This window comes from Numida meleagris, chromosome 1, assembly GCF_002078875.1.
Source record: "Numida meleagris isolate 19003 breed g44 Domestic line chromosome 1, NumMel1.0, whole genome shotgun sequence".
Lineage (NCBI taxonomy): Eukaryota > Metazoa > Chordata > Aves > Galliformes > Numididae > Numida > Numida meleagris.
In genome coordinates, this window is record NC_034409.1 from 180,214,166 (window position 1) to 180,226,979 (window position 12,814).

The window sequence follows — 12,814 nt, forward strand, 5'->3', positions numbered from 1 at the left end:
TTTGAGTCCAGCTTCCCTTGTCAAAGAACAATAAGGCTTGATTACCTTCACTTGGGTAATTAACATCATCAAGGACCACTGCCATCAGCAACAAATATGTGGCTTCCTTATTCATGCTACTGTATAGTCACAACTAATTTTTGACATAAGTTTTAAAGAACAAGTGCTTTGAATATGTAGTACTAACGATTAATAATGCAAAAGAACTAATTGTTAGCAATGGGTGCCGTTAATAGTATTAATGTGGTAGAGTTTAAAACTGGTTTCATTTACCAATCTTCCAAACATTACTATCAAAATTTCTAATTTTCTGATTGAATATGTGTACATATGAAACTGTTTCATCAGAACTCCCGAAGAGAAGGATTGCAGGCAAAAAGGTATGTGAAGAACCAACCAGCTGACTCCTGGTAAGTAAGGTACAATGGAAGGTGTCACACTGAAATATACTGCTATTCCTTGTAGGTTCACAGACCTGATTAACAACAGTCCATTTCAGGGGTGGCAGATTTCATCATGAATTATTTAGTAGCAAGAGATTATTTTGACAAAAATATATGATTCATCATACACTTTGTAGGAATTGAATGTTGCTTCTGCATATAGAACTAACAAGATTCGTACTTTATTTCGTGGTCTCTTTATTGATACTAATAATTCTTTCTGGGGTTCTCTTTATTTCATTGAAAGGGGGGGGTCTCTGATTGTTTTCATCAACTGTCCTTTAGATATTGATGCATGCTTAGTAAGTAGATGAAGTAATGAATAAGTACCAAGACCACAACTTCTGTATTTTAGACTAAAAGCATATTGTAAGGTTATTCTGTTTTGCTAAGAGGCCCTCAGCAAAAGAATAGCAGGTTTATCAAATATCAAAGAAGCCAGGGCCTCCACACAAGGCCAAATTGTCTCACTCTAGGATTGGGGGAGGGATACAACAGGCAGGCCTCAGGATGCTTCCCTCTATCCTCCTTCCACACTTATCTTTATCCAAGAATCAACAGGTGTCCAGAAATAATGACCGGGTGCTGAGTAAGCAAGAGTTAGAAGTTAATTAATTAGCAATATACATGCTTAGCTAGCAACAATTTATGTTCAGCCAGTATCTTTATGTTTAGTTGAGCGCCGGGAAGATTGTGAACCTGAAGTACTCAGCCAATGAGGAACCAGGGGAGGAAAAGATAAGCATCGGGTAATAGGGCATAAAAGATGTAACACTGCTTTCTGCGGGGTGCCTGCTTGCAGGACACCCGCCATTGCAATTGCGAATAAAATCTGCTTTTATCAGAGATACCATCCTGATCAATTATTTGGATATTTCCAACAACTTAGCATGTGTAAGAAAAGGATTTGAGACATTTCAAAACGTAATTGTGAATTCCAATGTATACCTCACGTCACTCTTTTGTATGTTGTTATCTAAGTAAGGGAAAGGTTCTTCTCATGCCAGTGTTCTTATGTACAAGACATATTTTTAGACTGTGATGTCCCTGCTCTATTTCTTACCACTGAGGAGAAAATATGGCCTAATGTCTAGGTAGGTACCTGACATTTGGTGAGAAAAATCTTTCCCTAGTATGCCTACTACCTGCATTTCAAAGACAACGTGCACACGTCACAGCTAAACGGAGATCAAGAGAAATGGCTGGAAACCAAGCTTTATAACACACGTGAACAAAGCAGCCACCAAACAGAACCCAGTCGAAGAAAAAGGAAGTGATACTGGATATTGCAAGCTTTGTAGAAAGGATTTTAATGAATCATCAGCTTAAAGCAAGTGAGCATATTTCAATATAATAGAGGAAAAACTTTTTGTGAATATAAATACCAGATGTTAACCATATCTTGTGAGTGTGGTATCACTTCCATATGAAGGAGAAAGTGATAGGCTATTATATTACATGCAGACTTCATAGTTAATTACATACATGTAACATTATACTTCCCTCATCAAATGCATTTCATTTACTTCTAAACTCCTTATGTTTCAGTATCCAAGACAATTTCTCAAACCTTACTTTTAATGTAGTTACTGTGGAGAAAAAAGATTGTCTTTTCAAAGCTACTTTCCTACCTGATTAAGTTTCTTCCATAGGCTGAGAACAGGTGAAAGTTCAGCCGACCATATTTCTCTGTCAAATTTGCAGCCAGCACTTACTGACCTGCTCAGGATCCGAAGCTGTGAAATGACCTGAGTGTTGGGAAAACAAATGCAGATCTTGAATAAGGATAAATAAAAATGTACAAAAATGCAAGTAGTAAATATTCTCTAATTTATCTGTGGACTATACCTTTCTGCATACTTAACTGCTAATCATCATCTATTTAAGCACAAGCAATATCCATACACAAACATATACCTGAGCCTCATTCAGATTAAGCTCAAAACCAAAAACCTTCTTTATTTTTATTATCATGTTCATTGCCTGTGTTCAACTATAATTTAAAAACTAAAGAGGTGTATAATTCAATCAAAATCCTCTTTTTCACATAATCTACAGAAAAAAGCTTGAGCTAAAAAAATATCAATAACACAACAGAATACATACTAGACATACACATAATGTATCAGGCAAGAAAACTCCAAGAGAATTATAATAAATTCATTCTGATCTCCCATGGATTCTTTCTCAGCTTTTCTTCTTAGCTCAAATTACTTAAATGTCTATTTACTCATTTAAAAAAGCACTCCCTCTCTTTTTAAATGAGTAAATAGACATTTAAGTAATTAAAAGAATAACTGCCAAACTCTCAGAAAGAAGGGGAGCTCTCACTTCATCAGATCCAACTGCTTCTCCTTGTTAGCAATCCTGGAAACTCCAAACAAATTGATCAAATATATGCCTATATTTATAAAGAAATACTGCAGTTAAACTTATACAGAGAAAAAGCAGTGCACCCCTTAAGCAGGGATATTTTATCTATGTTAAGTAAATCAGTAGTAAACTAGTACACTGAACTGTTATTTTAATATTTATAACAATTACTATAGTTTATTCTTATGTTAAACGTCTCACAAGACACAAATCCAGATAATAAGATGAATATATTACAATCTACAAGTATATACATAAATATATTGTGTAATACATAAACCTATTTTTAGAATAAAAAGTTTGAAGATACTTTTAGATAAGCTAAAACAGTACTGATATATAATATGGTTAATTCTGAAAAAAAAATATTTTTTAGTTCCATCACAAATGAAAATATGATCTGTTCTCCTAGAGAGTTCTGCATACTCTGTTTCTTCCAGATCTCAGAGATGAACAGTTCCCTCCATAGGAGCTGTATTCATCTGCAGGCGAAACAAATAAGCTTTGTCTTTTATGTGATTCTCACGGATGTCATACAAAGCACAAAAACGGGTCTAAGACGCAGCAGGACAGAAATGTGCACACGGACTGGTTGAGCACTTAGAGTGAGACCTTGACAGAGATGAAAAAAGGAATGTGATTAGGTATCTGTACTTAAGGATAACAAGTAACTTTTGAGTTGAGAGAGGCCACTGAGCGTAGTCACTTAAATCGAACTTATCACAGATAAGTGCAAATTCACCATAGCTACCTTCAGGCATTTACTTGAAGCACCTAAATCACCAAGATTGATACCTTTTCCTCTCTACATATCCAACAGATAGATCTTAAGTGGGCTACACTGTTCTTCCTCTTGTGCAAATACCTCAAAAAGATGGGTCAACGTTGCAGAATTTTGATTGAAGTTTTTTATTTCCTGAAAAGCTAACTTTACACCTCAAGAAGTCAGATCCTCTCACTGTATTATAGGATGTGAGGTAGCTATCAACAGGTCACCTTACAATCAGATACCTCCGCTACAACAAGACCCATCATGTCTTAAACATGATGGTTCTATGACCACAAAGAGAGCACTGGCAGTGACCGGACCCAGATGCAGACATGTAGATCCTCTGCAGTCTATTTTGGAAAGGTATGAAGGAGAGACAGATATAGTTACAATACTGAGCAATCTGAAAATCTAATCATATTTGTATCAAAGAGGGTAATCAAAATCACAATATTTTTACAATACCTTTTAATACATATATTACTATTCTTAAAAGCCCTTGTATGTTGTCTAAGCACAGTCCAAATACATACCTAAATATTTTGAATACATGAAAAATAGGGGGGAAATTACCAGAGAAAAGGATATATATACCACGAAAGTATAAGAGGATGGAAATAAAGGCAGTCAGAATATAAAAGCAATCACGAAAAAAAGGCTTGGTCATAGATGGGCAAGAAGGTTATTCAGAACCATGAACCTTCACAGAAACTGCCTGTTTTAAGTAAGGGAAAATAATCATCAAGCTATAGTTAAAATGATAGAGTAATTTATTTGTGAACAGAGCATCTAAAAACTATGGACAGTACACAGAAACTATTACCAAATATTTTTGTTCCTCCTTATTGGAAAATTCATATATTGTATGCTTTCTTTCACTATCATCTTAGGAGAATGTAAATTATATATATGAGTAAAGGTGGGGTAGTTGAGATTAAAATGTCAATATTTGTTTGCCCTGTTATTAAAACTAACTATGTATCCCAGCTTTTTCATATACTTCGTGCTTCATCAGTTTCTCTGGATATATGCCGTTATATTATTGACTACTGAATTATAGTAAGAGAAAACATATTTAGAGAAATTAAAAGAGAGAATGAAGGCTATGGAAAACAATAAAGATAATGAGTGATGCCACATAGCTTTATATGGAATGATTGGAAAGTCATGTTAGACTTGAAAATGAAAAAAAGAAAAAAAAAAGGAAAAATAAGAATGAAAAAATGCTAAGATCTTAGCATTTCCTCCTCTGGAAGTTTGATAAAAACAGAATTCCAGGAACACAGACCCAATTTCTGTTCTTTACTCATCTACAACATGAAGAAAAAGGCTTGCTTTTGGTAAATCACAGCTACAGGAAAAATTGGTACTTCACAAACAAAATATATAATAAAAACAGCCATATATCTAACTGTTGTACCTATCCCATAATGAATCCACCTTAAACATTACACAACAAAGTCAAATTTTACGAGTGGCATTATAATTTGAAAAAAGACGAATGAAATAAAATCTACAATGTATTGTGAAATTCTATGTCACTAAACTGAATACAAAAACTAGGATAAATAATTCCTGAACTAAGTATGATAACTGTTCTAGGAATAAAAAACAGAACAGATTTGCCAATATCTACTTTTTTTTTTCCCCCCATGGCTATGGAACAGATAAAAGGATTTTTATTTTTGAACAGAAAGCTAACAAACTTTTCTCAGTAAATCTATAGGAAAGATCAAAGCAGATACACTACTGCCATCTACCAGTTTTTAAAGGATGTGGACTTAGCGCAGAAACCACTTCAGCATTTCATTTCTCTGACTGAAAAAACACATCCCTTTACAGAGCTGTTCAATGAAATATTTCTATTTCTATAAGACTTTACAATTTAAACTAAAATAGGAAGTGGTAATGCAGTCACCTTGGTAAACATTGGCAATGTAGTAACTCAGGACACTGTGACTATTTCTCCCTTGACCACAGTGTGTCAAAGCAGGGAACAGATTTCAGACTGATGTGCCTCCTGACAGTACTAAACACTTCCACATTGTTCCTTGTAATTTGACTGGACTTATCCACAGCATTGTGTAAGTAGCCTAAGACTGAGCTGCTAATAACGCCTTCCCAATTTTCAGACTTGGTGTGCTGCTTACTTCTCTGCAAAAACACAGTCCCTGGAGGTTGTTGGGATGAGGGTACTTAAATAGCATTCATAGGCATATCGTTCAAACTGCATGTGGATGTATTAGGAACACCACAGGTTTATGTTCAGTCTTTTGTTGTTCCCTTAAGGTCACTTAAATATTGTTCACTCTCTCAATAACGATCTGAACTAGGACTGGATGATTTTCAGAGATACATTTCTTTTAATCAAAATACAAAGTGAAAAAGAGAAAGACATTGATATCACCAGGATCTTGTTTTAAAAAGAAGAGGACCGTATACCTTAGACATCCAGAAGATTCTTCTGTAAAGAAGGGAATTCAACACAGGAGGAAAAGAAACTCAGGATGACTCTACAGATGAACTACACAAGTCCACTACTGACCAATCCAGCGCTGCAGCTGCGCCTTCTCCAAAAGAACAGCTAGGGGGTTTTGCTTTGTGGAGCTCCCCATGATCCATATTACCTGGAGAACACAATGCTAAAAGGAAGGCCAGAAGAAGGGGATGACCGAGGCTCATTACACACCCTGAAAATTCAAGAAATCTGGAAAACTGCAGCTTGTTCTTAGAAAAGAACAACATTCTCACATACAGAGCACCAATGTACTCTCATACACACAGTCCTAATTCTACAGGAATTAATAAACTTTCATGTAGTAGTACTGCATTGATGCAATGCCATGGCAGAGGGCTATGTTTTCCACTGTAGGTTCCGTTTTGTTCTGTGGCAAAGAATGCCTTTCATGCAGCACCATAGGTATATGGAAAACGCTCCCCATATTTTAAAAATTCTCGTTGGGTACACAAATTGCTCAATCATAGGGTAATTAATAAATACAATTTGGCCTTACTCATCGATTTCTGCTAGAGCCTATTAGTCATATATTTGTGATGTGGGATGCATTTAATAAATGTCAGTAATTATATGCTCTGCACAGTAAACACAAGAGATAAAAAATTTGAATTATTTTACGAAAATAGCTTTCTGTTCATCCTGACATCAATTGCAATAATGTAACAAGTTCAGAATAATTTCAATTGCATACTTTTCAGTAATCATACCCACATTACTCCATGCACCATAAATAGAATTATGGGGAAGTGGTAGATATAAAATTAGGAACTAATGTTCACAATCCCTTTATGGATCTAGAGCTTGAAAAGGAAAATCTAATCTGTTCAGGAAAGGACAAGAAGCTACAGCCATTATTGTATTACAGCTGCATTTCAATAAATGATTGCAAACCACAGCCCCACTATTCTCTATATAGTAAAATATTGCAGTTACATATATGATTTAGTATTGGGTGGACATGTTCACCCTAAATTTACTTTAGCTGATTTGGGTAACACAAGCAGTGCAGACCAGGTGTATAAGCTCAAGTATGCTTCAGCAGTCTCACAGTTCCAGGTGTCCTTGTACACGTGGAACGTGTTGTCCCTGTTGCTGTCATTTGCAAGGTAAAAGCCAGAACTGGAACTATGCTATAGTCATACATTAGATTGCAAACAAGATCTGCAAAAAATTGAGGAGAAGAGGTATGAAATCCACGAGTGACTTGCTGAAAATGAAAACGGTTAAAGGTTTTCTTCAAAAAAGTTGAATAAAAGAACCAAAGGATAAGATGCTGTTTTACTCAAGTCAATGGGATTATTGCAACTACATTTAATGAGGCAAGATACGCTTCATATTTTCTGACCTTGGTTCACATTTGCTTGCCTTACTTGATTGCTTTTACACTGTTTTCCATTATTAGTCTGCTATTCATTGTTTTTTCCTCAAAAAATATCCAATTTTCAAGGACAGGCAGAATAGCAATAGTAACTATTTTAAATGAGTACTATATTTAACAGGGATGCTAAGGTATGATGAGCTACTTGTCTTAAGTTTACATGGCAACGTTTAAGTAGCAGTGCAGAGGCTGCAGGGGTGGCTCTGTGAGCAGCACCCAGCAGTGCCCCATGTCAGAGCAGGGCAGCTCCAGCTGCTCCCACAGGGACACACCGCTGAGTAACGCTGGGTGCGCCTCTGGGAGAGTGGATTGGAGGGAGGGCAACAGTGCTGTGCAACTGCAGCTGGGAGGGAGGGGTGAGAGATTTGGGAGAAGCGGCCCTGCAGCCCCCAAGGTCAGCACAGGAGGAGGGCAGGAGGTGATTAATAAAATCACCTTTACATTTCTTAGCTTTTATTAAGAAAATTAGCAACATCTCTACGCATGCTTTAAGATGACTGAATTTTCACTTTCTCCTCATAAGCCTTTCAATTTTGAATTAAATACTTACATATGAGATGAAATCATGGTATCTATACTTGGATTGTTATAACTCTCAGTGGAGAAATGGAGAAACAACTATGTTTCAATTTGTGTCCCGATTAATATCTAGTTCTTCAAATAGTCCAGCATCCCATTTCTGCATAACAAACACCCTGCTAGTTACAGTAGTTTTCCTTAATTTCTGAAATGGCCATTAAAATGCTCATTATACTATTTTTACAAATACTGTTGACATTACCACAGAGATTCCTCTAAAGAAATACATACTTCCAAACAATGATTCACACCTTTATTTTAGGTGCTTATCTAAGAATGGCATAAATTATTTTCTGTACCTGCTTGTCTTTCTCCAGTAACACACACACACACACACAAAATTAAGAAGAGGTGGCTAATATTATTCATACAATTCAAGTTAGATGAGATAAACTGAACATGGGCTTTTTTAGAAAAACAGAACAAAACAACAACAACCCTTTAATTGGTTTTGGATTAGGCTTATCATACTTTCCTGTCATTAAAAAAAATAGATCACCTGAGATTATTCCAACATTTCTGCATTTTCATTTCATCTTCCTAGGGGGTTTACTAGCAATAATTCACACTAGTTTGCAGGTATGCTGCAAATCCTGCACTGAACAAGATAGCTCTTAATTGCTTTTCCAAGGTGTAAAATATATACAGAGGGGCCAGTGCACTTCAGTCCAGAAATAGGATAAACAGTGTTTTGTTGAAGATATTTCATTATTATTCCATTAAAATTACAATAAAGGATGAAAAAAGTTCATAGGTATTCATAAAACAGAAAATATAGTCCTGAAAATACGAGACCACCACGATATCAAGAGTCATCTCTATAATAGGGTGACAAGAGAAAGATCCAAATTGTGGGCCCTTTTCATCCACAGGAAAACTTCATACAGTCTAATAGACTTTTCTAATCGTTGGTATAGGTTATACTGGGAGATTAAACCATCAGAATACAAACCAATATGCAAGAAAAACCACAGCATTTATCAGATCACAAGAAAGGAGCACAACAGTAGCCTAGTGGTAGGGACATTTGTTGAGCATGAGGAAAGTGGAGCTGCAGCTGTGCAGACAATCTACCTGGCATTAAACAAACAGAATGAGCTATGACGACTTGTAGCTGAACTGTCAGCTGAGTTATTTTCTACTTTGACTGCACTGTTTTGCAGAGAGAACATAGCAAGAGACATGAGATTATTCACAGTCATATTCAACCTAAGTGAAGTTGTGTCAAAGGCACGTTGTTATAGTAGGTAAGGCAGAACCACAGTGAACTTTAGAAATCCAGCTGCTCTACCTACACAAAACAACTGAAAATAAAACCCAGAAGAATACTGTATGCTGGAAAGATCACATGTATACTTAAGTCAAATACTTTCTTAAAAAGAAAATCACCGTTACCAGTATGCATACACCATTAACACTGAATTGTACTACAGAACATCTTAAGACATAGTTTCTAACAATTCAGTAAGTAAGGATTAACATTAAAATCATACAGCTAGTGGTATTCAGCTCTTGAACTAAAATTGAAGACCCTGCTGGGAAAAAAAAAAAAAAAAAAAAAAGCTGTGAATACGTTCAGTAGTTGCACTGGCAGTGCAGTAGAAGGTTACAGAAGAGAACTCTGCATAACTGCAAAATGCTGCACTGTGCTGCAGAAAATTTCTACTAGAGCAGAAAAATGTGATGCTACAGCAACGCAAACTGTCATTCCTACACATGAAAAATAAATACTATTCCTGGAAGGTCTATTAAAAACATTCATTTCTATTATCTAGGTGTTCTGCCTTAAGTGGTGGAATAAACTGATAAAATAAAATGAGATTTCTTTTAAAATAATTACATTAGTGTAACTTCACAGTTAGTAAAACAGATCACAGTGTTAATCTGTTTTTAATATTTATCTTGAAAGATTTTGAAATGATAAAAGGTCTTAAAATCAATGAATATGTGAATGGTCTCAGATTTAAAACAATCAGTCAGATGAGGAAAGTAAAAATTTGTCAGTTGGTTTTAAAAAAGTGACTTTAAATGATGCATGCTTTAAGAAAGCTACTTCCTCTAACCCTGAGCTCAGTCGAGTGGACAGTACAGCTCTGCGCGGCTCTGCATAAGAAAGAAGACGTCAGTAAAAATACAGACTGAGAAAGGATAACGTCTAGTAGATGAGAAACATACGGGGTAGTAGATTCTCATTTATAAGAGAATACACCACATATTTAGCACAGACATGAGTCAGCAAACGCATCCTAAAAGGAAAAACCTAAAAGTTTACTGAAATACTCTTAATTTACATGTACTCAGTTGATCAAATGTATACTGTATTTAAAAATCCAAGATCAAATCAAAATCCACTTGATTACTTTTTCATAGGGGACGCATCTGAACTTGTAAGCTCCTTTCAGCTACTATGTTTCATATATGAGGTATGTTCCACATACCTCATGAACGGTTATACTTCTCTCTCTAAAGATTTAGGTCAAAGCACTCAGAATAGACTGAACCTTAATAAACCAAGGTTAATCCAAAAACCATATTGTAAGACAAAGATATATAAATAAAACACCGTCTCTTTACTAATAAAAATGACCCTAAAAACATAAGACTGCAGGAAGTGTCAACCAAGAACTTAATTATTGAATACATTCTGTTTTGAAGCTCAGTATCTCCCAGAGATCCATCATGGAAATGTATAGCAAAGCTTAGACATAAACAAAGGATAGTGAAACATACTGATATGGAGCAGTCTCATTGATAAGCAAATGCCTGAATATGTTTTTTCAATCACTTAATAATAAAAAGTATATTTTTTATAAACGGATAAGAAGCATAAAATCTATTTGATAAACATAATATAATCTTATAAAGGCAAGTATTTCTGCCTCGCAGACTGCCTGAAGTGAAGATGAAAGGCTTTTTCCATCATGACAAAAGTTTCAACAGAGTCTGCTTTCATATATTCACATGTAGGCTCATAATGTCTGTATAATAATACAGACAAAAAAAAATAAGTAAACAATTCTATTCGACTGAAATACTTAAGAATGTCTTGCTATTGATAATTCCATACAACTCTAATCTATATGCAAGACACCTATAGAGTTTATTTTTGAATTTTCTTTTATGTTGTAAAATTGTAGTGGTTACTATAAAAAATGTTCTACAGATAAGAGTCAACATAGTCCAAAAATTCTTCCGTTCACACTGACAATCTTATGGAAATTCATACTTATGAAAAAGTGATTGGATTCTAGAGCATACATTAGAGACAGAAAATATTCAGAGGTAAATGAAAAATATATTTTTACCTGGGAACTGATCATACGCTGTGATGAACGAGCAATATTAGCAGGGAGACCAAAAAAGTCAGGTTTATCATCTTCTGGAAGGCTTTCAATAATATGACGATAATCCTAGATTTAAAGAAAAGATATAATAAACATCACTGAGAAAACTTTTTGTTCAGTTCACAAAATTAACTGTGAAAAGAATTTAATTAAGTGCACTGCATGACACTTATATGATTTTAGATTAAAATGTATACAGTATGCATATAGTACAGGCATCTTGGTAATTTTATTGATAATTTTTTTCTTTTTACTAAGTAAAAATACATAGAATCATAGAATGGCTTGGGTTGGAAGGGACCCCAAGGATCATCAAGTTCCAACCCCCATGCCACAGGCAGGGCCACCAACCTCCAGAACATACACGTTTTAATATATACTTTTTTTTAAACTATGTTTCCACTCTAAAAGAATAAAAAGCAATTAAAAGCAAGATCAACAACAATATAAAACAGAAAAAAGATTTCAGCATTTGGAATGCAAATAATAGACACCAAACAGATTTATATAATAAAGAACACACTTCTATATAAAGTTCTATGAAGATTTTATTATCACTCATAAAAAGTGAAATAATTAAGATAAAAATAGGTTTGCATGATCACTGGAGATGCAGAACAGAGTCTGTAGAGGTTCTACTCTTGTAATCACTAGTGACACTTCTCGCAAGAAACAGAAAGAGGCCTTGTGGCCTAAGGTAGACTAATGATGTCAGATGTCTCTCACTGTGACCCTAAAGGCAAAAAAAATATTTGGTATTTAAAGTCTGCCTGCCTCCCATTGCATTGTATCATCTGCAATTGTACTGGATACCGAACACATCCATTAGTATGCTCTTCTTAATCAATGCAAGTAAATTTATTGAGTGCTTGCAGGATCAGGTCTAATGTGTGTATGATTTACTGGGACATTAAATCTTGGTTTAGAGATAACAACAGTGCCAGATCTATCCACTCAACACCCAGGAACCACAATTTAATAAGATATATTATTCCAATTAGCTGAAGTAATCAAACTTAGCTTTATTATTATTTTTCTATTAATTAAAGATACTTAGAGAAAATTATTTAAGATACTTAAATACATTAAGATATTTAAGATATTTAAGTATAGAACTCTTACACAAATAATCATACAAAAGATTGAGAACTATTAACTGCAGCACAGGTAAAAAGAAAGGTTCATCTGTTTGACCATATTACCTACCACAATAGAGACCGGCCTCATGTATTTCTTTGCTCTTTACGATATTAACTCAGCACTTCCATAGAAAATATTGTATTTAAAATAAAAAAATAAAAAACCTCAACATCTAAGCAGTCAGAATTCAGGAAGAGAATGACAAACAATATTAATTTATTTTAACCAGAATAATGCTGTTTATATCAAATCATACTATATGGTGGTCTA

At 34.8% G+C, this 12,814-nt stretch overlaps 1 protein-coding gene across 1 annotated transcript in view; it reads right to left on the reverse strand.

Annotated features, from left to right (window-relative positions):
- Nucleotides 1–12,814, reverse strand: part of DYNC2H1 (dynein cytoplasmic 2 heavy chain 1) — a 150,893-nt gene that overhangs the window by 38,807 nt on the left and 99,272 nt on the right. The window contains exons 82-83 of the mRNA XM_021380833.1: nt 11,366–11,470; nt 2,075–2,191 (exon numbers count right to left, since the gene is read on the reverse strand). Coding sequence (XP_021236508.1) covers nt 2,075–2,191; nt 11,366–11,470 — 222 coding nt within the window. The remainder of the gene's footprint in view (nt 1–2,074; nt 2,192–11,365; nt 11,471–12,814) is intronic.